This window comes from Bombyx mandarina, chromosome 22, assembly GCF_030267445.1.
Source record: "Bombyx mandarina strain Sakado chromosome 22, ASM3026744v2".
Lineage (NCBI taxonomy): Eukaryota > Metazoa > Arthropoda > Insecta > Lepidoptera > Bombycidae > Bombyx > Bombyx mandarina.
This window is the reverse complement of record NC_143228.1, coordinates 2,954,242-2,980,836: the sequence shown is the minus strand read 5'-3', so window position 1 is coordinate 2,980,836 and position 26,595 is coordinate 2,954,242. Positions and strand designations below refer to the sequence as shown.

General features: G+C 34.0%; 1 protein-coding gene across 4 annotated transcripts in view; it reads left to right on the top strand.

Annotated features, from left to right (window-relative positions):
- The window catches only part of Tet (Ten-Eleven Translocation (TET) family protein), a 153,011-nt gene that overhangs the window by 22,233 nt on the left and 104,183 nt on the right, over positions 1-26,595 (top strand). For all 4 annotated transcript variants that reach the window (XM_089736703.1, XM_089736702.1, XM_089736701.1 and 1 more), the window contains exon 3: positions 4,035-4,175. In XM_089736703.1, the coding sequence (XP_089592829.1) occupies positions 4,035-4,175 (141 nt within the window). The remainder of the gene's footprint in view (positions 1-4,034; positions 4,176-26,595) is intronic.

Genomic DNA, 26,595 nt, shown 5'->3' with positions numbered 1-26,595 from the left:
AATTTTATGACTACCAAATTTAAGACGAATGCTATTAACTGGTAATTATGTGGAGCTACCGAGCTTCAGAACTTAGAGCGTTATTGAGTTGTCTGAATTACGATGGAAACCTTACGAAGGCTTTCATAGTTATGAATTAAATTATACTAGTGGTCCCGCAGAAGTCGAAATTCGACTTTAATCAATTGTATGTTTAAACATTATTATGGTTCTATTGTCAAATACTATTATACTTATATAATATAATCACAGATTTTGCCAAAACTGCACTATACAGAAATAATAATAAAGACAAACAATGTTCATCTATTCTCAATTTGACTTTAAACACTAACAAAAGTTTGACAATCGACAATAAACAAAGAGTATATTTTTATATATGTGTTGTATCAAATACATGGTAATATGTGTAATGTTTTCTTTATTGATTTAATATATCTTTTATGCATTATTTTACAAAGACAGCATTGTGCACTTCTCCTCTATATTCTCTATAAGTGTGGAAAATGTCATACTCCTCCGTCCGCGCAATTTTCGTAAAAAGGGATACAAAGTTTTTGCTTCACGTATTAATATATAGATTTGTATCGTATTCTGAACGAAATAGACTATTTGCTTGTCTTGTGTTTAAGGTATTTCAAAAGATATATTATCGAGCTATATGGATGCTAAGTCGACAAAAATTTACCATTCTTCTAGACGGTTCGATTGTGAAAATCATTTTGTTCAAATAAATGTCAACACTTTGGAATCTAATAACGAACACCTTTACAACAGCTGCTAATATCGTGAACTAATAGTCTATTCGTTTATGAAGAACCCTTTTATTAGGTCGAAATAAAATTTTAAATTAAAGTTTTCAACAGCTCAATGGTATGAAAATTTAAAAAATGAGAACAGGAAATGAGTTCAATTATTTTAAATATCGAAATTTAAATCTGACTACGCTATTGAAGATGAATAATAAAAAAATTAAAACGTCTCAATATATTCTTCTGTCATAACAATTTCAAATAATAATAAAAAATACATTTAAAATCGCATCGTTAAATACGATCGTAGTAAAATATAACAGATTACATCGCTAGCTCGTTACGTACACGCGATTGCTAATAAAATTGCAAGCTACATCGTACCGTTATATGACATGAGTAGCATGCGGCGAATTTCAGTGGGAAGTAAAGAAAAATTTATGTCCACTAAACTGTACAGTAATCGGAAAATAATAATCTTATTTTGTGTGAGATTACTACTAAAATCAATTTTATTTAGGTCGATATAATATATTCTATAAGTTTTTTTAATTATTTTATACTGACGTACATATGTTAGGTTCTCCGGTAATCGCAAAATAACACTCTTATTTTGTGTGAGATTACTACTAAAATCGATTTTATTTAGGTCGATATAATATATTCTATAAGTTTTTTTAATTATTTTATATTGACGTACATATGTTAGGATCGCCAGTAATCGCAAAATAATAATCTTATTTTGTGTGAGATTATTACTAAAACCGATTTTATTTAGGTCGATATAATTAATATATTCTATAAGTTTTTTTAATTATTTTATACTGACGTACATATGTTAGGATCTCCGGTAATCGCAAAATAATAATCTTATTTTGTGTGAGATTATTACTTAAATCGATTTTATTTAGATCGGTATATTCTCTCAACAGAAGCAGAAACAAAAATTAGTCAGGAACTTGGGTCTTTTCGCTTGAAAGCAGACCTCGGTTTTTTTCATGGCATTTGGCGGTAGTCATCATACAACGATATTTGAGAGATACCTGATTCTCGCTTACGACATTTTCAAGATAAGCTTGCAAGTTTTTTAATTATTTTATACTGACGTACCTACATATGATAGCAGGACCGCCACTCTTTCAAACAAGTTTACCTGTCATGGCATCGTCATTCTTCAGTAGTACAGTAGTCCTTGTTAAATGAAAAAAAAAATTGCAAGGAATACTTTATTAACAAACTTTAAATTAGGTGTGATATAATGTATAAATAACACGTATCGTTCATAGTAAAAGCAAATTTAATATTATATTTTTACTCTTTCATTTATATGGTACATATATTATCCATCTTAGTCCTTAAATGATAGATCACATTTTCCATTGCAACAATACAAGATCCATTACTCATTACTCGAATGAGTCGAACAGGGAAAATCCATTTCGGTCGCTTCCTAGAAAAAAATAACATCGATCTAAGTGAGCCAGAAGTGACAACTAATATTTAGTTTTATTTTTTACAATAATCGATTAAAACATTTTTTTTTTACGTGAAGCTTTGGTAAATTCAGTTATTCTATAATAGTATTTTTTATTAGATATATTTTTTTACTATTATTAACCCAAGCAAGATATTCTCTACGATGAAATTATTCATTTTTTATCCAATACACAGTGAAGTTACATATGACGTGAGCGAAACGTAAAATATCAATAGATACACCTGCTAAGCTTATTTCTTATAACGTGTCTATTAAGGCACATTCCAAAGGTTAAATGCAATAACATAGTAAATGCTGCTTCATACATCTGCTGAGCCCGCATACCAAAACACCGCATAAAATAGTAATGTCTTTAGAAGTATGTGTGTCCATAGGATACTTGTTTCACATAACATACACAATTCTATTCAAATTTGCGTTTCAAACTTATAAGTTCGTACAAGAAAAGACATTAAGCAAAATAATTTATACGTATTTCTATATATTTTTTAATTCTTTGTAAAATGATATGGAAACGAAATTACATTAGAATAAAATAAAAAAAAGCATTTTTAATTTGAATTTTCGTCAGCTGTTTGTCGAGCGACAATCGCCTGGTTCCGATTACAGAAGAAGATAAACGAGTATGCACGAATAAAATTACACCAAATAATTGCGACTCCCTGTCCGTATCCCAGCTGCTGCATTTTTTTTTTCTGTAAATGTTTTCATTTATTCCAAAAGTTGTTTTGCAAACTGTACAATTCTAAACAAATGACCTAACCTATAAATTATGACGTTTTAATCATTCTAAATAAGAACAAATTTCATTTAACTATTGATTAGATGAATCAGAATATTTCGACCAAACAACATAAAATACTAATGTTAAAATGAATTTTATCGCCAAGCATCGCATAAAAGGCAACGGGACTAATCCAGATTGCATCGACTGGATGCCCCGACGGCGCAGAAGCGAGACTCATTATAAATAAACGTTCGCAATCCAACGAAATAATTTGCAGAATTTACTACGTTTGGGCCAATGTTGAACATTGGACCAACTCAACCGCATTGAGTATGTGAATGAAATTGTACACGCAACCAACGGGAATGAATCTGATAACGCGGTACAGTAACGAGTTCGAAAACGAAGGATTTTTTTTTGTTAAAGACAAGCCACACATTAGTATTCAACTTTTACTGCGAAATAACATAAATGTTTTAAAAAGTAACATACGAATTTCGTAAAGGCGATTGAAAATTTACACACTTTTAAAATTGGAATTATTATTAGTTTTTTATTATGAAATAATTGTGTTGTATTACGTCACTAAATTTTAATACTTACAATGTCAAAATTTAAGTTCGAATTAGCAGGACACGCGCTGTAGGATTGTTTTCCAATTCAAGTACACTAAGAAAGCGGTTCCCGTAACTACGTTACGGATACGATTTCCATACTAAATTCGATACATTAGATTACCATACGCTTCCAGATAAACGAGGTCTACATTACGTTAGGCTTTGTCGTAACATTCATACATTTTTTTATGTCTACGTCAGTGAAAATTGGAGAAAATGCCTTTATTTCTTTCTATTCTCCCACAATTTGCACATATTTATACGTAAATTCATAAAAAAGCGTCTACATCCAAAATTATTATGAGAAAATCGTCAGCTCTTTATAATGATAAACAGAAAAATCTCTAACGCCAAATTCGTTAAAACAAAGAATTTATTTCGGGTTTCGAATAAAGAGATTAAAAATTCCAGACGTAAATCAACGGTAATGCATTCCACAGACGAAAAAGAAGAGGAAACGTTGCGGAGAGTGCATCGGCTGTCAGCGCAAGGACAACTGCGGCGACTGCGCGCCCTGTCGCAACGACAAGTCCCATCAAATATGCAAGCAGCGTCGATGCGAGAAGTTGACAGAGAAGAAGGTGAGTGGATTCCGCTTTTGTTTCAAATTTGTTCTTAATTTAAATCTAACATTTGTTGAGTCTCTATATCGGGCAAGGTTTAATAAGACACGTGTTCAGTCTGGCCGTCTGGTGTAGTAGTAAGTGACATGGTCACTACACAAGGGGGTCGCGGGTTCGAATCCCGCCAAGGGAAGATATTTGTATGATAAATATAAATGTCTTTTCCAGGGTTATGGATGTATATTAAACATATGTATGTGTATAATAAAAATCTTACATTTATTTCCGTTATCTGGTATCTGTAACACAAGTTCTTTACGAACTTATCACGGGACCAGTTAACGTGGTGTGATTGTTAGTAAATATTTATTATTATTTATTATTATATTCAGTTAAGTGACGTATATTGGGATTACAACCTAACGTGCTATCGACAGCCCGACAATCCCGAGACTGACGTAGCATCATTGCAATATAATTATCGCCAACACATACATATAACTATTAGTTGCTATGGAGACATTTGTGGTCCCTACACATTCCTTCTTTAGGTAACTAACTACAGCCATGCTTGCTAATAGCATGGATGTTGAAGGATTTTAGAAGCAAACCCGCCAATGATGACCGGTGTAATCGTAACTATGTGAGATAATGCGTAAGGTAATAACGTTGTAATAACGTAAGGTAATGCGACTATAACGGGTCTTAAGTTCTCTGACAAGAACAATAAGAAAATGAACACGTATAAGAACATTCAAATCGTCAAAATGAATTTAAATAATTACCGTCAGTCGCGCGTCTTCTAAGTTTGTTTAAGTAGATACCACTAAAGAAAGCCAGACTCCCCGACCTGCGCTGGTTCTGATCTTGTAGGCATCCCGGGGCTTGAGTGGGGGCGTCGGGCAGTCCACTGACCTAGAGGGCCCATGGGCTTAAAGCTCATGAGGTCCAAGACTCCTTACCATTAAGAGTAACGGATATTCCTTAAAGCTAGAATTTACTATTTGTTATCCTGTAGAAGTAGTCAGGACTTATTTACCAGTAAGGCCGCATCATCATCATCATCATCATCAACAGCCCACAGTCGTCCATTGCTGGACATAGGCCTCTCCCAATCCACACCACTGAGCCCGCATAACGTCCTCGATCGAGGAACTAGGGAAAAAACTACAAATTTCCTTACCTCAGTACTTGTGATCCCAGACAGACCAATAACTCGATAATCTCAAGGATATTTTATGGCCCCTGAAATCAACACTTGCACGAATTTCACTAAAATATTAGATAGCATCTTATGTTTATCTAGGTCTGGTTAGCCAGCACCTAAGATGTCCTCTCTTATCTTTGTTAGGCCCTCATATTAAAAAGTATTTAAAGCATAAATTTTACCTCCTCAATGCAGTCAAATTTTTTATTTACGTTTCCATGTCACCATCAGGATTGTCGCCCCTCTTCGTTACATAAATCTCTCCACTGTATTTTAGCACCATACGTTTTTCAAACAAAGTTCATATACACGTTTTTTTTACCGCAATACCATCGTTTAAATATATTCCACATTAATTTTGGATTTACCATAAAGGAATTTTAAATTTCAAAGATGGCCGCCAGCGACGCAGTTTCATGACTGATGTTTGTTGACCGCGTTTCTTATAATACGTATCATTCACAAAATCTCAATTCACATGGTGGTCGATTCTAAAATGTTTTATACATAGTCTGAATGGTGATCTGTGAGTAAAAACTTGTCGAGCCGACTTTTCTGATGACGCAAATAAGCTCAGCCAGTGACGATATTTGCATGCATGTTTCGTTTTGTTCTGTTGGAAACTTGTTTCCGTTCTGGTAACACTGAAAAACGCTTACTATGATTCTGCCTTGATAATTACATTTAATTTAATTAGTAGAATTTAGGATGTAGATTTAAATTAAGCAAAACCAAAGTTTTCTTTTTATCTCTATTCTCGTAGACAAATTACTTAGATTATTATTATTAGACAATATTTATTAGATAATTATTATTAATTAGACAATATTTGATCAAAATATTGAAATTCCAAAAATAATCTAACTTCGATCAAAATGTATTCTCTTTCTGTTCTATTGCTTCATTAAATATTGATAGACGTTACATGGCTTTGTGCACTAAAAATTATGTAGGTACTTAAGCTAAATGTATAATCAAGATTATGAGTTTTGTTGTTTGTTTTAATTAACCTCCACAAAATTCCACCTTATGTATTTACAAATCATTAAGCCGGTACATCATATGTCACCGTTGGTTAATTCGATCCTGAAATAATATAATTCAAATAACCCGCGGCCGACCGCAGATTCGGAACAAAATCCAACGAAATTCATAGTTTAAGAATCAATTTATAATATTAGAGAATGCGGACTTTTTAAAATGTAACTAGACTAAAAAATGAATTTAAATGATAGCAAATATTGAACACCTCAAACAGGAATATCTTACATATCCGGTCGTGGGTTTCGTTTATTTTATTTATTGAATTAAATAGGTCACGGCCTACTTACAATAGATTGTGTCCTCAAAAATCATATTATAATATATGATGGAGAATGGATCTATAGAATGTTTTTATTCATCTTTATGTATGTACGTGTAGTTTTGCGAAATCTATAAACTTATACGCAAAATCTATTTGTTATTTTTTTTATATAGTTCTACCGATCAAAAAATAGCTTAAGCATTTCGGCAGTAAAATGAGCATTTGTAACTAATAATATTAATATTTATAACATGTTTAAAATGGTTATAGGCTATGAGATAAAACCGTAAAACGTACTCGTAACGAGCGATGCAACTATGCGCTAATGCTCTAACTCCGCAGGTATCAACTTTTCTGCAGAAATACATACCTACCACGGGTTGATTAGGAGAAATTATGTCGTGTCCAAAAAATATAATGCCAATCTACTTCTCAAATTTACCTATTTACCTACTGGTTGTAGGGCGTATCGTAACCTAACCTATTTCGATAGAGAAGTTTTCATATCTTCTTAACACGTTGACTAGCATACAGGTTATCAGTGCCCTACGTGGCGCAGTGAAGTAGTTTTTTTTTATTGCTTAGATGGGTGGACGAGCTCACAGCCTTTACGTTGTAGATGTCTATGGGCTCCAGTAACCACTTAACACCAGGTGGGCTGTGAGCTCGTCCACCCATCTAAGCAATAAAAAATAAAAAATGCCTACCTGGTGTTGAGTGGTCACTGGAGCCCATAGACATCCACAACGTAAAAGCGCGACCCACCTTGAGATATAAGTTCTAAGATCTCAGTATAGTTTCAACAGCTACCCCACCCTTCAAACCGAAACGCATTGTTCCTTCACGGTAGAAAATAGGCGGGATGGTGGTACCTACCCGTGCGGACTCACAAGAGGTCCTACCACCAGTAAAGTAAGTAATGAAGTAATGAAATAATATGGGTGCACTATATGGCAGTCAACGTGTTAAGGACGGTTCAGCTGTCGTAGATTACACTGGACAGAAAAATACTTACCATTTTAATTCTTTTCGTAATGAATGTAGAAACGTCACACAAAACAATGCATTAAAATGTTTTAAAAAAGCTTTTCATCGCCACTTGAATATTTGAGTACGAATTCCAAAAGTAAAAAGACAAAGACGAATGATTACCATAAAATAGCAATAAAAAACATAACAGCAAAATTAATAGCCCGTGAAAAGATGGTTCGCACTGTAGTACTTTTGACTCGGATAGGTAATATAAAGATATCTGCATATAGATTAAGCTGGACTGAAAATATCAAACAGGAAATAAATAAACTGTAAATACTAAAATAAGTATTAATAAATAATCGGTAAAATGTCATTGGTCTCATTTAAACTCAACTAAACCAAATTGTAAGAGTAGATGCAATAAAATATTGGCGAGAAACGCGAAGGAAACTAGACTCGTACTAAGTTACAGAAAAAAGAAAATATAGCTTTTAATTTTATTTTCTACCAAACTAAACTAGACATTAAAATACTGGCAACATTGAACGCACCGGCAACCAAAAAAACTTTATCCAATGAAAGTGCGAGGCGTTTCTCTTTCTCGACTTAATTTACGATTATAAGTTACCGCCTGCGAAGTAACTTGGGCAAATTAGTTTTAAAAGAAGCATCGTAAAGCTTTTCAGGGAGAATGGGCCCTTGTTCGGTCCAGGAATTACGTTTATTTAGGACCCACTTTGAATAAGTACTAAAAATTAGACGCCGGTAATGAGACGCTTAACGTCCCTTTGATGTTTTCACTTAAAAACCTGACATTATCATTTGTCTTACGTATATAAGATCTGAATTGATTTTATTTATCTGCTACTTTATTAATTAACTGAGAAACGTTGTACCCACGTAACCACTAAAAATATTCTTTTAAATCTCAGAACATCAAAACAACAACGTGGCTTTAATAAAAAAAACACACAAAAAAAAGAAACATTATATTTTTATCGAATCAAAGATTCAGCTGTCTTTTCATACTGCACCTTTGTATGTTCACCGGTTACAGTTTTCTTTTTTTTTTGTATATGTACCTCGTGTAAATATTATTTACATTGTTCATGTTCATATGTCGCCCACATTGTCACCGCGCACGAGCTACTTGTGGGTTGTCAGCTACAACAAAAATTCATTCTTATAAAACCAAATATTTTAATAAACTAAATCTTTATTTTTTTCAAATATTTTTTTACTTTAAAGTAAACATAGTATTGGGTGTACGCAAATTGTAACTTACAAGTAACATGTACATTTAAAACCTTATCATAGTTTTATTTTAGATTCGGGTTTGACACTAAACTTACACCTATGTGCTAAATACGAATTTCAATACAATTTGGCCTACTGAGTTTCTCGTCGGATCTTCTCAGTGGGCCGCGTTTCCGATTCGGTGGTAGATTCTGCGAAACACTGCTCTTGCTACGCTCAGTGTTAGCATCACTCCGGTTTGAGCCCCGTGAGCTCACCTACTAGCTAAGGTTACGCTGAAATAGCCTCTCAAGTCTATCAGCTTAGGTAGGATAAAAAAAATACAATTTGTTCTACTACAAAACAAAGCGTATAAATTAAAATTCTTGATCTTGCAACCCTAAGCGCAACGTGCGCGGCAGATGCGCTCGCGCACCTCCAATCATAGCTGCCGATGGCATTCGGCACGCCCTCTGCCTTATCACACATCTGATTGCAGCTATTGTTCAATAAAGGTGTTACTTTCAAGCAGATATCGTTTATCGCGTACAATCGATTTACTAATGTTAAGAAAGTTTGAAGCATTACGAACAATACATTTGGTTTTACTGAGAATTTTTTCATAGTTAATACATAACACATAATACAAGCCATCATAGACAAATCGATCAATATATGATATTATAAATCTGTCATGAATAAAATCAGAAAACATTACGATACTCTTTTTAGATGTAAATAACTTTAAAACCCAAAATTTTGCATTTGTCATTCATATTTTGCTCTACATATTTGTTTGGTCGGATATGAAAAAATATGACTAAACAATTTAAAAAAATTATAGTAACCAACGTAAATAGCATTCACTAACTCAATTTAATATATCACAAAATTTTATATATCATCTACCCTATTTGGAGAACTATTTACAAATCTCATTAACTTCACCAATAAAGTATTCCTCGAATAACCATTGAGATCATTCGCCGCTAATGAAGTAGTTACATGAATCCAGTGTGACCAGTATATCAGAAACGGGACATATCAGTGATATTTAATAGTCATTTTGTTCCAGACAGTCCTTGACGCAAGCTGCAATGAATTCACTATTATTAGAATCATAAAACACGTCATCTTTGTTTTACTATTTGCGTACATTTGCGTCTGTGTTAGTGCGTGTTTTTTTTTTCAAAAATAAGCAGATATTTTATTAGAAAGCCTATAAATAAGACTGAATTTGGAACTGTTAAAAATTTATAGACTGCTTTGCTTGCTCTTTTATAAATAGTATTATTTTGTTGAGTTATTATGATGGTAATAGAAAATAGACATTTTCGTTAGGAGCCCCGTACGATATATCATTAATTTAGTTAGAACAAAATGATGTTTGTTATATCTTTTGCAAATAAAAAATAGTGTTCGTCCTTTACAAATACGCTACAAATAAACATTACAGCGTAACTGCCCTATAAATCTCCATCGCTTATCGTACATTTTAATGGCTTTTTTGTTTTGTCGCAAATTCACATATTTAGTTCAATCGACGTACTTTTTCCCGACGTAGATTAATGGCGGCGAGCGTCGCCATCTTGAAATTAAAACTGAATTTTATTCGGTAGAAAAGCAATTTTGTTTTATCTTTCGTATATCGAATAACAGTCGCTTTAATAAGTTTGAGTTTCGTGATTTGTCATTTTTGTGTGTTTTTACTGTAATTTTGCTCAATTTAGATGTCATGTTTATGACCGTAAATGTGTTACAATCAAAATTTATATGTCTGAGTTTCCAGATTAACATTTCTAAAAATTATTTCACTATCCCGCAGCGGAATCTTCAAAGATATTTTTGTTATTTTATTGGACTAACAATTAACAAACTCAAAAATTATTATTTATGAGGAAATACAATTATGAGTTTTCACGTGTAGCACATTATAAGAGTGCATTTAAAATTTGAGATAAGAAAATTACTTCAGCAAACTTTAAGAAAAATTATTCACTTTCATGTTACAATTAGGTTTACCCGCTTCTATAATTTAAGGCTTTAATTTCAATCAGTGACAACAATAATTGCACCATTTTCTACGGCACGAAATGTCTTGTGAAATTATTTCTCCTTTCGCCTTGAATCGTTTTTTTTCCTTTTTGTAGATTTGTTCCTCTTTTAACGAACTGTAAGTTTTATCACCATAAGGAAAAAGTAGACAACAAAAAAGGCTCGTCATATCTGAACACTTAACACCAGGTGGGCTGTGAGCTCGTTCACCCATCTAAGCAATAAAAAAAAACAAATGAAATCTCAAGTATGTCTAAAATGTCATTAATCCCAAACATAATTGAAAAAATAACGAGGCTTAAAAAGTGTCTAAAATCACATATCACAGTCGCAAAGAAGTCCCTTTTGACTTATGAAGTAAAATTTCATACTACGAGCAGAACAAATCCTATGAAAATTTTGTTGAAGATTAAAAATTCACCCAAGAAATTCTTTCATAAATTCAATAACCTTTTGACATCAGCTGTCAAGTTGCAAAAAAATCGCGTACGATTTCTAACCTTGGTCACGTGAGTCCACCCACACTGAGTGAAGCGATTATAACGGTCGGCAGGAGTTTACACTTCTGATTTTTTTTTCGTTTTTTTTTTCAACGTGGCACGCGCCATGGGCCGGTGATTCACGGGCCTTTCGGCCGGCAGATGTTGGGACGGGGTTTTTGTGCTATCAGCTGATATAACGGACAGACGGATCGACTTATTAACGATACATCTTGCATGCAACAGGCACACACTTAACAGAATGTGTTTTGAAATATAAAAAAAAGAAAACGTTTATTATAAAATTAAAAGGAGGTTCACAAAGAAAATAGTATTTTAAATTGAACAATCATGACTTTGAAAGTTGTGGATTTTTTCAAAATAAATTCTTCCGTCCTCTGTTAACGGTGAGTACTTTAATAAATTAAAAATAAATCCAAAAGTTTTGTTTGAGCTAAAACGAAATTGATCATAAGTCGTAGAAAAAATGAAACATTCAGATTACGAAACATTTTCCTATTGGGAACAAACAATCGAAACGTCAGAGCTTTATTTGATTCATATATTTCGTAAAAAATTCAGAACAGATCACACATCGAAAATGTGGGAAAACCCTTTTTGGAGGAAGGAATGTTATTCTAAAGAAAATATGAACAAATAAAATCAAATGCCACACAGCTTAGCTACTTGAAACCTAAGTACTCGTGAGTCGTCGTGGCCTAAAGGATAACACGTCCGGTGCATTCGTATGTAGCGATGCACCGTCGTTCGAATCCCACGGGTGGGTACCAATTTTTCTCATGAAATACGTACTTAACAATTGTTCACGATTGACTTCCACGGTGAAGCAACAACATCGTGTAATAAAAAAAAAACCCCGCAAAATTACAATTTGCGTAATTACTGGTGGTATTACGTCTTATGAGTCCGCACGAGTAGGTACTACCACCCTGCCTATTTCTGCCGTGAAGCAGTAATGCATTTCGGTTTGAAGGGTGAGGCAGCCAAAGTAACTATACTGAGACCTTAGAACTCTGATCTCAAGGCGGCATTTACGTTGTAGATGTCTATAGACTCCAGTAACCACTTAACACCAGTTGGGCTGAGAGCTCGTCCAACCATCTAAGAAATAAAAAATAAATAAATAAAAAACTTGATGTAAATTTTACACTCGATTTTTTCATACATTTTAGTCGAATTTCTACAGTCGATAGAAACAAACTGTGAAATCGTTTGTGGGTACCCAAAAACAAACAGGATGCGAGTCAGACGCGTGTTTATACACAACATGGCTTTAATTTAAACGTTACAAATGCGAAATAATCGTGAACAAATTGAAATTTTAATTGTGGAAGTTGCATACTATAAAAACATTTAGGTATAGTCTGTGTCAATAAAAAATTTTCAGCAGTAAATGGACTTTTTGGTGCGAACGCGAGGAGTGAAGTTGTGTGATTTGTTTTATTTTGTCTATTTAGTGTTTCTTCGGGTTTAAATTTGTAATAATGGTGGTTTATTAACTATTTAATATCTGTGAAAGTGCACAAATGTGGGAAAATGAAACAAAGCCGCTGGACGTAACTTCTCAGGGTCCTCCAAAAAGTCCACTAAAAAAATCTTAGTAAATGACCACCATTTTACTGAGATTATATTTCATCCCATATCATCTCAATTCATTTCACTTAATTTCATCCCAGTTGATTAGTGTCTCAAATTAATCATCTTCATTTCATTTCACTCCATAATATCATTTTTTATAAAAATATGAATAATATAAATTAAAATAAGACATGACTTAAAGGTCTCAGTTACCAGGTCATAAAATCTCTTAAAAAAAATTCAGCAGTAAATGAGTTCACCTTTATCTTTTCACACAGAAACGACTATTTATATGACGAATATCAGTCTTGTAGTGGTAGAATATACTAAGTTTGACGAGCGACTTTATTATTTTATTACCATTTCCACTGTAATTTTAGGCTTCGTAATTTAAAGTTATGACCGAGGCTCATACAATGTAAAATTGTGTTATTTTTTGTTTTATAATTCTTAGCTACAATATTATTACACATTTTTCTACATGTGAAATACATACATGGGCTTCTGTTCATACCGGTATTTATTCTAGGTACAATCTAGTATATTCAAACAATGGAAAACGTTAAATAAAGCAGTGTTTTGTTCTAATCATACGCAACTCGCATTTTTTTTTTCTAAACTTTTCATTGTCCGTCCCTTTTTATTCGCTTTGATATTTTTATACTCTCTACATTAGAAATAGCGATGCAACATGGCATTGCAAGCTTTTTGCTATGCCGTAGAACAATTTTGGTCCGTATACTGTACATTGGCCAATATTTATGTAGCAGTAACACAATACGTGTCAATTCAAAACACATGCTTACATAAGTTGAGAATTTTCTTTAAAAAATAAGGCTCCTAGTTCTAGACAGATTTTGATTGACATTACTCACATAATATGATGTTTCTACGGGCACCAACAACCATCAAAGGAGCTTTGAACTTGTCTATCAATCCCACAATATTAAGAGTTTTATATAGTACTAACTACAATAATAGTACCTATATATTTATTACAATAGCATGTTTGTACTTTACTATATACTATATTATTTAAAAAAGCATATTATGAATTTTGATAATATGATCTTCATAAGCCTGTTCATTGAAGACGCTTCGTATACATAATACAATAGAGTTTAGTAAATATATTATGAAAACAAAAATATTATAAAGAACAAAAATAATCGGCCTTATACACATTATACATACTATATGTGTTCAGTTTTCAAAGCGCATAAAATCGGGTAGTTGCATGTTGTATTATGACCACAACCGGTTTCATCGCTTTAATGCATGCACCGGGCCCCATTCAATTCAATTTGTACGAGACGCAATAATTCACAGGTCACTTGTAATATCTAACTAAAGCTGTAACGGTTGTCTGTACGATGATCAAAACTGAGGCAATTGAAAGTTGACAAAATTCCAAATGTTTTTTTTTTAATACGCTTTTATTAGCTTCAGACCGAAGCTTCAGACGTATGTATGTTAGTATGTAACGGAATCTTTGAACATCATTTTGACCCCCTTCAAAATATCGGATTAACTCGAACTTTGGTATACTTAAGGACCGATGACAATTCGATATTTAAAAAAATTGAAAAAAATTAATTTAAATTCAACTAAAAATGAAAAATAAATAAAAGTTCGAAAAAAATAATTTTTTATTGATTATTTTTATTATTATTATTACTTTTTAAATGTATTATTTATTTCTGTTTGATCGTCGTGATCATTCGAGGATCACATCAAAACTACTAAGCTGATTATTACTAAGTTTTTTATTTATTTATTGTTTATACGCATTACTGCTTTACGGCAGACATGGGCAGAATGGTGGTGCCTACCCATGCGGACTCACAAAACGTCCTACTACCAATGATTTATTATAAATATTTAAAAGTAGTGATTAGACCATCCATCTTACTTGTTGTTCCAAGTAAAAAGCGCAAATGGAACGCGAGAAAACCAATATGTATACGTAATGCTATCCTTTGCTATGTTAATTCTATATAAATGACGATTAACTTATAAAAATAATAATACTTTTTATGTGAATATTTCACGATTTGACATCATCTATATATTAATACGTGAAGCAAAAACTTTGTATCCCTTTTTACGAAAATTGCGCGGACGGAGGAGTATGAAATTTTCCACACTTATGGAGAATATAGAGAAGAAGTGCACAATGCTAATATTTTTTTTAAATAATGCATAAAAGATACGTTAAATCAATAAAGAAAACATTACACACACTACATATCATATTGACGCACACACGCATGCATACTATTTATTGCAAACTTTTGTTCTTGACGTCTGTTGTCAAATTGAGAATATATTAAATATTGTTTGTCTTTGTTAATATTTTTTATAGTGTAGTCTTGGCGAAAATTGTGATTATAGAAGTATGAAATACAATCTTAATAGAGTAGAAACTTACAATTCCAATTAATTATAGTCGAATTTCGGCTACTGCGGGGCCACTAGTTAAATAAGAAATCTGAAGTAGGGAATTACTGAATTACTGAATTTTTAAATTTTTTCCCCTACTTACTCGATGGTACCCTAAGAGGCTATTCCAGCTACGACCGGACGGGTAACTAGCCCTAGCAAGAGCAGTGCTTCGCAGAATCTACCACCGGATCGAAATCGCGACCCACTGAGAAAATCCGGCGAGAAACTCAGTGGGAACTTTTACAAAACATCCGTTATCAACTAGTCAAATCTTACGTTACATAAGTTTTTATCAAAAATTTTACGTAAGCTTTTAAAGTAATAACAAAACCCGCTCCAAAAAAAAACCGCCATCTTTTTTTTTATACACGCACAAATCATCTACCGTAATCCGGGCTGGCGTGCGTCAAATCAATACTTTTTCCCGGCAAAGACCCCGATGCACGCAACTAATTCATACTGCCTAGAACAGGCCGATGTATAAATAACTATACGACCTCTTTTCTACATTCAAACAGATACGCACACTCGTGCAGCCTTAGGGTTGCTATCGATAAATGTAATGTAATGTGAAATAAAACAAACTGGGGGTTTTAGATATACATATTCTCAAACTTCATCCTAAGTATACAAATAACACCAAGGTTATTAATTTTGTGCCAAAAAGTTTCCTATGATTTTTTCTTATAACATAAAAATAGTTGTGGCTCGAGTATGAAGTTAAAAAATAGACTCGATAAACCAAAATGAAATCTACGAAATCGTACAACAATTTATTAGCGTCCATTTTTAAATGAATATTGAACCAACCCTACGATATCCACCAATCGTAGCCCAGTTTCGAAGCGTGTAAGTGTGCGTGCGAGGGGTGCCTCTATGCACCCTTACCGCGCATACACAAAACTAGATGCATTTTGTTATTACTATTAAAATCCTTATATTTGGCGTTGCGTGCTCGAATAAGATCCCGTTATTTATTGTGGTATTATTGCTATTGAGTCGAGCTACTGGGAATTACGTTAACAAAAGCTTTCACTGATTAAACCAAACATGTATTATTGATATTATAATTTTTTTAATAAGATCACAACTAGGTCATGACTTAATAATTACAACAGATCGATCTTATTAAATTGAAATAATAAATAAGGAAATATAGCGAACCACAAAAAAAAAAGCGCTCTATTAGATTGATCTGTTAAGAATTTATAAGATTTCTAAAAACTCGACTTTTTAATACATAGATGACCATTTAAAAAGAAAACAAATAGGTACTTAAACAGATGCTCATGAGTCACTTCCAACATCAATGAATATAGTCGTGTATTGAAACTCAGGACCAAACAGAAGCAAAAATGTGTTACTTTGCGTAATTGCTGGTGGTGGGACGTAATGTAAGCGTAAAATTTTTTCTAAAACAACCGTTATGGGGAAAAAAACGATTTCCCAATTCGTGCTTACGGCTCGTCTGATATTAAGTCTTATCTGGAGCCACCGCGTCTATCGTAACGAGTATAACGCAACACATTTTGAGATCAAAGGTCGATATCTGAATCGTCTTGTATAATAGCTATCCCACCCTTTAAATCAGAACGCATGATTGCTGTGCGGCAGAAATAAGCAGAATAGTAGTACCCCTCACACACACACACACACACACACACACACACAATACGAATTACCACCAATAAACGCTAGATGGCGTTCGCAGTACGCCACTCTTTCTCCATTGAATCCCTTGCCTTTACGACGCTCGCGGGAACAGATGGGGTGGTGTTATTCTAGTCCGAAGTCGCGCAGCCAATCACATGAACTCGCACGCCCATACGCATGAGAATATAGAAATTATTCTTAAGCTAGCTGACCCGGCACACTTCGTAGTGCCTCAATCGATAAAGAAAAGACCTAAACTTTTGTATAAAATAAACTTAAAACAAGTAAAAGGAATCCGTCCGACGGGGGACACATCAAAGAGAAAACAAAATTGTTATTTTTATTTAATTCCGAGCATTTTCATATTAATCTACCTTTTAAAACTTCTCTGGACTTCCACAAATAATTCAAGACCAAAATTAGCGAAATCGGTCCAGCCGTTCTCGAGTTTTAGCGAGACTAACGAACAGCAATTCATTTACCAGGTCATAAAGGTCTCAGTTACCAGGTCATAAAATCCATTAAAAAAAAGACAAACCATATTATACTTTTTTTTTTAGCTAAGCTAAGACCTTTAAGTCATGTCTTATTTTAATTTATATTCTTATTTTTATGAAAAATGATAAAAACGAGTGAAATAAAATGAAGATGATTAATTTGAGACATTAATCAACTGGGATGAAATTAAATGAAATGAGATGATATGGGATGAAATATAATCGCAGTAAAATGGTGGTCATTTACTGAGATTTTTTCAGTGGACTTTTTAGAGGAACCCGAGAAGTCACGTCCAGCAGCTTTGTTTCATTTTCTCACGTTTGTGCACTTCACAGATATTAAACAGTTAATAAACCACCATTATTACATATTTAAACCTGAAGAAACACGAAATAGACAAAACAAATCACACAACTTCACTCCTCGCTTTCTCGCCAAAAAGTCTCTGGTTTGTCTTTAATATTATTTGTCTATAGTGTAGTTTTAGCGAAATCTGTGATTACAGAAGTATAATAGTCTTTGACAATAGAACCATAATAATGTTCAAACTTATAATTTCAATTAATTATAGTCGAATTTCGACACTGCGGGACTACTAGTAACTATAAAAAATTTACTATAAACACCAGGTGGACCGTGAACTCGTCCACCCATCTATGAAAAAAAAAACTATGTTTGTTTGTACGTAATAGAATCTTTGAACGTGACTTTCACAGAAGTCCAATCAACTTGAAACTTTGCACACACATCGACAATCGATGACATAACAAGAATTTTACAGCTTCGTTCCAATACCTTCACTATTATCACAGGGTAAAAAATATGATATTGATTATTAGTTAGGTTAGGGATTTGTATTATGATCAATTGCATTAAAATACCACATACAATGCCTTATATGCCTAGAACAAAACCACTCGAAAGCGGAGTATATTATAGGTAAGTAAAAGTCACTAAAAATAAAACACGAATAAGGTATGTAGTACATAGACGAAGCGTATAAAAAAACATACACATATTGCATCGACATAAGAGACATGATTTCAACTTTAGGGGCGGTTTTAAAAGGAAATAGCGCGTGGCCACGCATGCCGCATTCAGTTAACACGTCGCCCTAAGAGCTTTTAGCACTGCGCTCGTGAAATCCAACTGCAACATTTTAATTTAGTCAATAACAGTGTAAGGGACACTATCTACAACATGTACCAATGTTTCTGTTCTTTTTTTTTCATTTATGACGATTTGTTATAGAAAAGTTTTTGAATATGGAAAGGTTAAATGCGCTTATGCCACGTCGCTGTTATATTCTCCTCCCTAACATGAGTTCAATAGGTTTTCTCTACGCTACAAATAGTGTCCTGATATATACACTGCTTCGATATATAAAGTCTATAAGGCTACGCGTTTTGTGTTCATTGACATTCAATAGTTCGTGAACACGTTCTAAGCTTTATTATAACTTGCGTACACAAGTTAAATCTCAAGAAACCTAATAATATAGTAACATAGTGACATTTCATAACACTATATAACATAATAATATAGTATAATATAGTAACATTTCGGTAGGCAGCGGCTTGGCTCTGCCCCTGGCATTGCTGAAGTCCATGGGCGACGAGGTAACCACTCACCATCAGGTGGGCCGTATGCTCGTCTGCATACAAGGGCAATAAAAAAAAAAAAACTGCATGCAAACAGTGTTCGCGTTTAGAACGCGTTTAGAATGAAGTTTACTAAGCTCATCCCTCTACATAGACTAGCAAAGGTAGTATAACATATCCCTATGTATGTCAGTTACGCGTCTAGTCATCTAGGGCCTAGTTCATACAGTTCATTAGAGTCTTCCCCAACGATCGGTGTCGTGCAGCGTAAACTCCCCACCCCTTACATCCCTCCACTCTGAGAGATCTAATTCTGCACGATCCGACGTATCGTATTTAAAATACAATCATGAATATTTATGTTTTTTTTTGTTTGTTTCGTCATTATAATTCTAGTAATATGTACGTATTAATATGTATACTTTTTCATTTTATATCTGTAATTTGTCTACCTACAATAGCTTACTAATTTTAATGAAGAGAGACCACGGAATCGCTTAATGTACGGATTATTTTGGAAATGTTTTGTTTGAATACATGGGCTTACCGTTAAAAATGGTTAAAAAATTTAATTAAAAATAGAAAAAAACTTCTAGCTTCGATTAATAAAACTTTGTTTAGAACGTTATAATTCAAATGATGTAACACATTTACAGGGTGTTTAGCAATCAAAACATATCTACTTATATATAAAACATGTCTCTATATATCCATAATGCCCTAAACACGTCATTACGGATCCTCAAGCACCGGTCACGGTCCTCGCCGAACCCGTTGCTTGCGACGAAGGGCTCGAAGAGTAAGTTAACCCATAGACACAGGCCACTGAGTTTCTCGTCGGATCTTCTCAGTGGGTCGCGTTTCCGATCCGGTGGTAGAGTCTGAGAAGCTCTGCTCTTGCTAGGGCCAGTGTTAGCAACACTCCCAATTTGAGCCCCGTGAGCTCACCTATTAGCTCGGTGAATCTAGAATAACCACTCGAAGTTACTAGAATATGTAGGAACAAAATATCCATAACCTAATAAGTAAAACCATTAATCTTATCTAGTTATTAAATACCTACTGTACTGTATGAACGTTATATTCACATGTCATTAATAATGACTTGTTCAACCTTAACAAGTCGGCATCCAGTTGCCCCGTGCCCCTCTAAAGGCATAACGTAGATTAAATACGATGTTTTCCGCTCCAGTTCGCAGCGCAGATTATCATAATGACAACCGACGTAAAAACTGACTCAAAGAAACAAAGTTTTCGTCGCGTAACACACGCGATTTATTTACACGAAACGCTAATGAAAGAAAATCGTCTTCGATGACATTTTTCAGCCAATTTTTAGTCAATCTAATCACGAGAATTAATGTCAAAGATATTTAAGATTGAAGAAACAAATAAATCACGCGACAATATAATCTGATGACTGTCGACTGACAAATCACACTGTGAAATGAAATATTTAATTTAATACAAAAAAAACACGTGTAGCACTCGGAGACTGCCGCGGTAAAGCTATTGCATAGCATTTTTTATCAACTTATGCAATTATAAATCGGCAATAATAATTTAATATTAAAACAACAATAAAATAAGACCACGCTATATTTATAAACATTAACAAAAGCAAAACATTAACTGTCTCCTTCACACTCATAACCTAGACCGCGCGAGGGAGAGATGTGCAGACTTTTCATGATGCACAGATGCGGCACTGCGACGTCACGCCGCGCGCGTATTCACAAACACTACACAAGCGCAACGTGTGAATGTGTTGAACGCGAGCTACATAGTAGGCGTAGTGGGGGTGTCAGGTGATTTTCGTTACAGAATTTCTTAATTCAGTCGCCGCACTCAAGGCCCGCGATAAAAGCTATGCAATAGCTTAAAATGAATGACTAAAAGAGTGTTAAAAGTCATCTCCGATCCGAAACAGCTAAGGTCTAAGCCGTATACACAAGTACTTACTTTCAATTCGACGAAGATTGAAATCTTATAGATTAGGGGTGCTCGCAATGATCCATTGCGTCTCACAGTTTTTGACAAGAAGTAATAAATTCAGGCATAAGTTAATCCTGTCTATGTTGATTCACACCATGGCATTGTGATAATCTATGGTGTATACATACATACACCTAGAACAATTTTAAAGCATATCTATATTGATGTTATAAACCTGAGTTTGTTTGTTTGGTTGAACGCAGTAATCTTAGAAACTACCGATCCGATTTGAAAAAATCTTTCAGTGTTTAATAGCCTATTTATTGAGGTAGATTATAAGATATATAACATCACGCGAACAATACGAGCGGAGCACTAATAAATAATGTCTCAAAATCGGGTTTTTTCGTTTGAGAGCTTCCGTTGCGTGCGCTCCGGAAACAGTTAAAGTTTCGCTAAAATAATGTATGACAGAATTGTTCCCTCTTAAAAGTTCTTAAAAAAAAGTCCGCGGAAGCATATTTTAAGCTTGGTTCACTATAACCTTTTTTATGCTAACCAAATTTATTCTAAAATCAAACATTTTCAAAGCATATCAAGAATATTTTCACCTCTGACGTAAATGAAGTCGCGGGTAAGCGTTATTCCAAAGTAACTATTCCACGCGGTCAAAGTCGCTGGCAAAAACTAGTTAGCTTATATTTTCGGTTAACAGGAAACCAGGTCTTCACATTACATCCGTTCCTGCCTACCGGGGAGAACTTGTAACCTACTAGTAACAGTAACCTACTAATCTACAGTCATCGGCCACTGCGGTTACGCAATTATATAAAGAAGAACAGTATCATCTATAACTTTCAGTATCAACAGTATAATTTTTATGGCTCATAATAATATCTACGTTTTTTATAATAAACGCAATTACCGCAGAATAGTTTTAATTTTACAACAAACACGAAAAAAACACATTAAATATATAGCAATATTTTATTGATGTCCAAAATTACGCTGACGTCACTTCACCCATAATTACCATACCATGAAAATTTATCTCCAATCTTCTATCTGGCAATGTGCCTAATTAAAATAGTCGGAACATTCCCTCATCGGTGCGCATTATTGTTTATATAACACAAGCACATAGAGCTACAGCCCCTCTGGTGGGAGGCACAGTTAACCCAGTGAACGCACTACGCAGTTCAAAGCCAGCGCGCGCTTAATGGGGAAAATGCTGGAAATATCTAGGTATAAACAGGGGTGGATAGGGTTCCGTCGATGCGTCGATAAATAAATCTGCTAATGTTCAAAAGTTATTTTTAGATGTTTATTATAGTGCCACTAGCGACCTGTCAGAAAGCGATGGAAAAAAGTATATCGAAAATAAGATAAATACAAAACATAAGAAGCGAACACATTAGAAAAAAAAACAAAGTTGATAGATACTCTTAGATATGCTTTCACACAAAAGTGGCGTTGGTCAGGACATCTTGCGAGATACACGGAAAAAAGATGGACATTAGAAACCACAACATGGGAATGACCAGTGGGTAAAAGAAGAAGAGACCGACCGACCAGATAGATGGATCGACGAAATAATAGCAACAACTGGAAAAGAATGGAGAAACAAAGCCAAGAATAGGGAAGAGTGGATAAAGCTGGAGGAGGCCTATACCCGAATGGGGTTTCAATAATAATATAAGTTTATATGTATTTGTAATTTTTATTTGACATTTGTAGATTTGTAGTTTTTTTTTCTGCATAACATTTGTAGTTTTTTTTTTGGAAATAAAATGGGCTTATTATTATTATTATTATAAAGCCAGCGGAAAATGCGATTGAAGATTACTCGATTTCTATTCCACTTAGATCTAAATCTAACATTATTGTCATAGACTTATGAAGCTCTCATATGTTTTTAAGGTGTCTTACATAGTTAATTACTTAAAATAAAAAATAAAAGTACAGTTTTGATTTTTTTGTAAATAAAAATTCGAACTAAGGAAACGTTTCCACAGTTCGTCCAATAAAATTAGGTTCGCTGCGGCTCTTAATGACGGATCCACTTAAAATTCGCTTTAATGAAAAATAATTTTCCACCTCACTACCGACTTACTAGCTTCCGTGCGTACTTCTCTCGTATATTTACACACACAAGTGACTCATTGCTTCTCTCATTGAACAATCAACGTCAGGCTAACGACCTCCCTTCGAAGCTTCAAGCCTTCAGCACAACCATTTCTTCTTGGTCTGACTGATCACAGATTGCGCAAGGCAAGTAGGGCCTAGTAAGAGTGGGAAGGGTTAAAAACAACTTTATTGTATGACCAGCGCAATGATAGGCAAATTGCAGTTTTTTATGGAGAGAGATACAGGGTGAGTAAATTATAGGGTAGGCATACGTGTTATAGGGTAGATACGGACCACATTATGATATTTAATACGCTGCGGTAAGTTTATAGCTTCTTTCGCGGATCTCTAATTTGCATTCAATAAATTTCAACTGAACTTTCGTTGGAGGAAATTAAAAATTCTAGATTTTATTTATTTATTGCTTAGATATATGGACGAGCTCACGGACCATCTGGTGTTAAGTGGTTACCGGACCCCATAGACATCAACAACGTAAATGCCGCCATTCACCTTGAGACATAAGTTTTAAGGTCTCCGTTTTTAACAGTACAACGGCTGCCCCACCTTTTAAGCCGAAACGCATTACTGCTTCACGGCAGAAATAGGCAGGCTGGTAATACCTACCCGTGCGGATTAAGAAAACGTCCTACCACCTGTAATTAAGCAAATTACCGCGAGTTCGATTAAGTTCGACAACATTTCCGTTTATCGTCACATTAAAGTGATGACTGTAACCGGATCCGCAGTAAGTAAGTGTAATTTATGATTTAGCTCCGGTTTTCGAACGTTTCCGGCGCGCCTCGCTCAAATATTGTAACGCTATACGAACGCACCTTTATTTGATTTATGCCCGTTTTTTTTTTTTTTTATAAAACTTTTTCAAGGCATGGGAAACACTTGGCGACGGCGCGTTGTAATACGAGTTTACTTATCGTTTCATTGAAGGCGTCAGTAGCGATGATTTATTCGAGTACTGTTTTTCGGGTTGAGGTTTTTTTTTTTTTCATTTTTTGTCGTCCAACTGTTTCCGTTTAAAACCGTGTTTCATTTCATAAAACTCGATCCTGTTGAATGTAGTCACCCAGTTTGTGTAATAAGACTATAGTTTAAGGCGTTGTCGTAAAGCAGATGTCCTAATCTGAAAAAAATTTAATACGGCAGTAATAAGTAGGAGTTGCATGATGATCAAGCGAGTGGATTCGCAAAACCGTTGACCTCCGTAAAATATTAGGGAGAAATTAAAGAAAAATTGTCGCAGTATATTTCATACGCTGTGGTCACATATCTTAATCTTAAAATAAACAGATTGATATAATTATGGTTAATTATTTAATGTAAATATGGTAAGCAGCGGCTTAACTCTGCTCTGACATTCCTGAAGTGAATGGGCAACGGTAACCTCCCACCATCAGGAGGGCCGTATGCTCGTCCGCCAACAAGGGCAATAAAAAATATTTTCAATACCATGCATAAATTCTACAACTGGTAACTTTTTTTTTGTTATGTATTCAAAAATATCATAACGTATTTTTCATTTTTGTAGTCTGTCATCAAGGCAATCGACCGTGACCTAAAAACGAAAATTAATTATTACTTTAAGAGTACAGTAGCGAACACAATGCTCATCATAACATCGCGTCGCTTTGGTGGCGTATAGAAAAACGACAGATGGCGCGGAACTTGTGCCGGCCATTGTACGTACATGTGTATTTCACATAGGAACATGTAATTCCTACAATTATTACACATATTAGACACACATCTGTTGTTTTCCATAATTTTTAAACCGATATTTTTAATTATTAAATAGACACTCATATATTTTGACAATGACAAAAAAACAGTATTACTAGGTTATGTACTTAAGAGCTTTTTTTTTTCAAAGGAAATAATCACAAAGTAAACGTAGGTTTTTGCTAAATTCATTTTATTATTCAATAAGCAAACCACTATAGATGTCTTAATATCGTATTAGTATTTATGTATAATTTTATTTTTCATCCCTTAGACTTCATTAAATAGCTCAATATTTGAAACGATTCCCACCAAATAATATGTATTACCAAATAAATGCTATAAAAACTTATTATAAATAAAAATCCATCCACAATCCATCAAACAGAAACGTGCATTTATTAATTTTTGACATAACCGCAGCCATATTGAAATTGAGCAGCTGTTAGCAGGAGTTCGTTGACCTGTTTTTTTATGGGCATACCCGGGCGAAGCCAGGTAGCCGACTTTGTTCTATAGGGCTATAGAAGCTTCGAAATCCCTTTTATATTGTAATGTCTTTTGAATTAAACTTAGAGAGCGTTTTTTAAAGCATGCGGTTCAAATTGTTTTCTCAAATTTCTTTGTTTTTGTAATATAAATTTATTACAACAATTTTTGACAAGTTTGCGGCCAGACTGATGGTGAATGATCACTCGGTGACATAATACCAACAACAAAGCCAAACGGCAGCTTGACTGAATTTTTATTCATTTATTAATGACATTTGATGACATTTAGTAATTTACGATGACAATGACTTATGTATATTAAGATAATTAAAAAAAAAATCATTATAAAAATCCATATTTACAATTAAAATAAAGACCATTACCATTTTATTATAATTAAATAACTTTTTTTTATTCACGGAATTGGGTTAAATATTAATTTGAAATACCTTCTATATCTGCCGCTAGATATGAGAACAGGATTAAGTTAGAAGGTTAGGGGCGTTGGTACATTATACCAGAGTACTCAACTTAAAGTCACGCATTGACTTTAGTGGAGGCAAGGCCTGTAGTAAGCTCACGCGATTAGGCCATCACCATCCTGTTTATCTGGGTGACCAAGTAGTCATGCGTTGTGGCTTGAAGAGTGGGATAGCAATATACAATGCAACTGAAACTCTGACTTCATGTCTCAAGTTGGTATTCATATAGTAATGTCTATAGGCTCCAGTAATCTGTATCATATCTGTAAAATAATGTATGTATGTATGTATATGTGATTGTGTATATATATACTTTTTAATATAATTCTTTTTGTATGTATATGTCGTTTAATATAAATTTCATTGCACCTCCCACTATTCACTCTGCACTACCTTTGGTTGACTGGTAGAGAATGCCTTAGGCATTAAGTCCCGCCAATGTAAATTTTACATAAAGTGATTACACTTTATATAAAATTTACAATAAATAAAATAATTCCTTCACAAAATGGTCGTCAGCTTGTTCACCTCTATGCAATAAAAAAGCCATTCACATCGTATCGAAATCTCAGCCGCTTATCATTACCTGGGTGATGAGCTCATGTTTAAGCA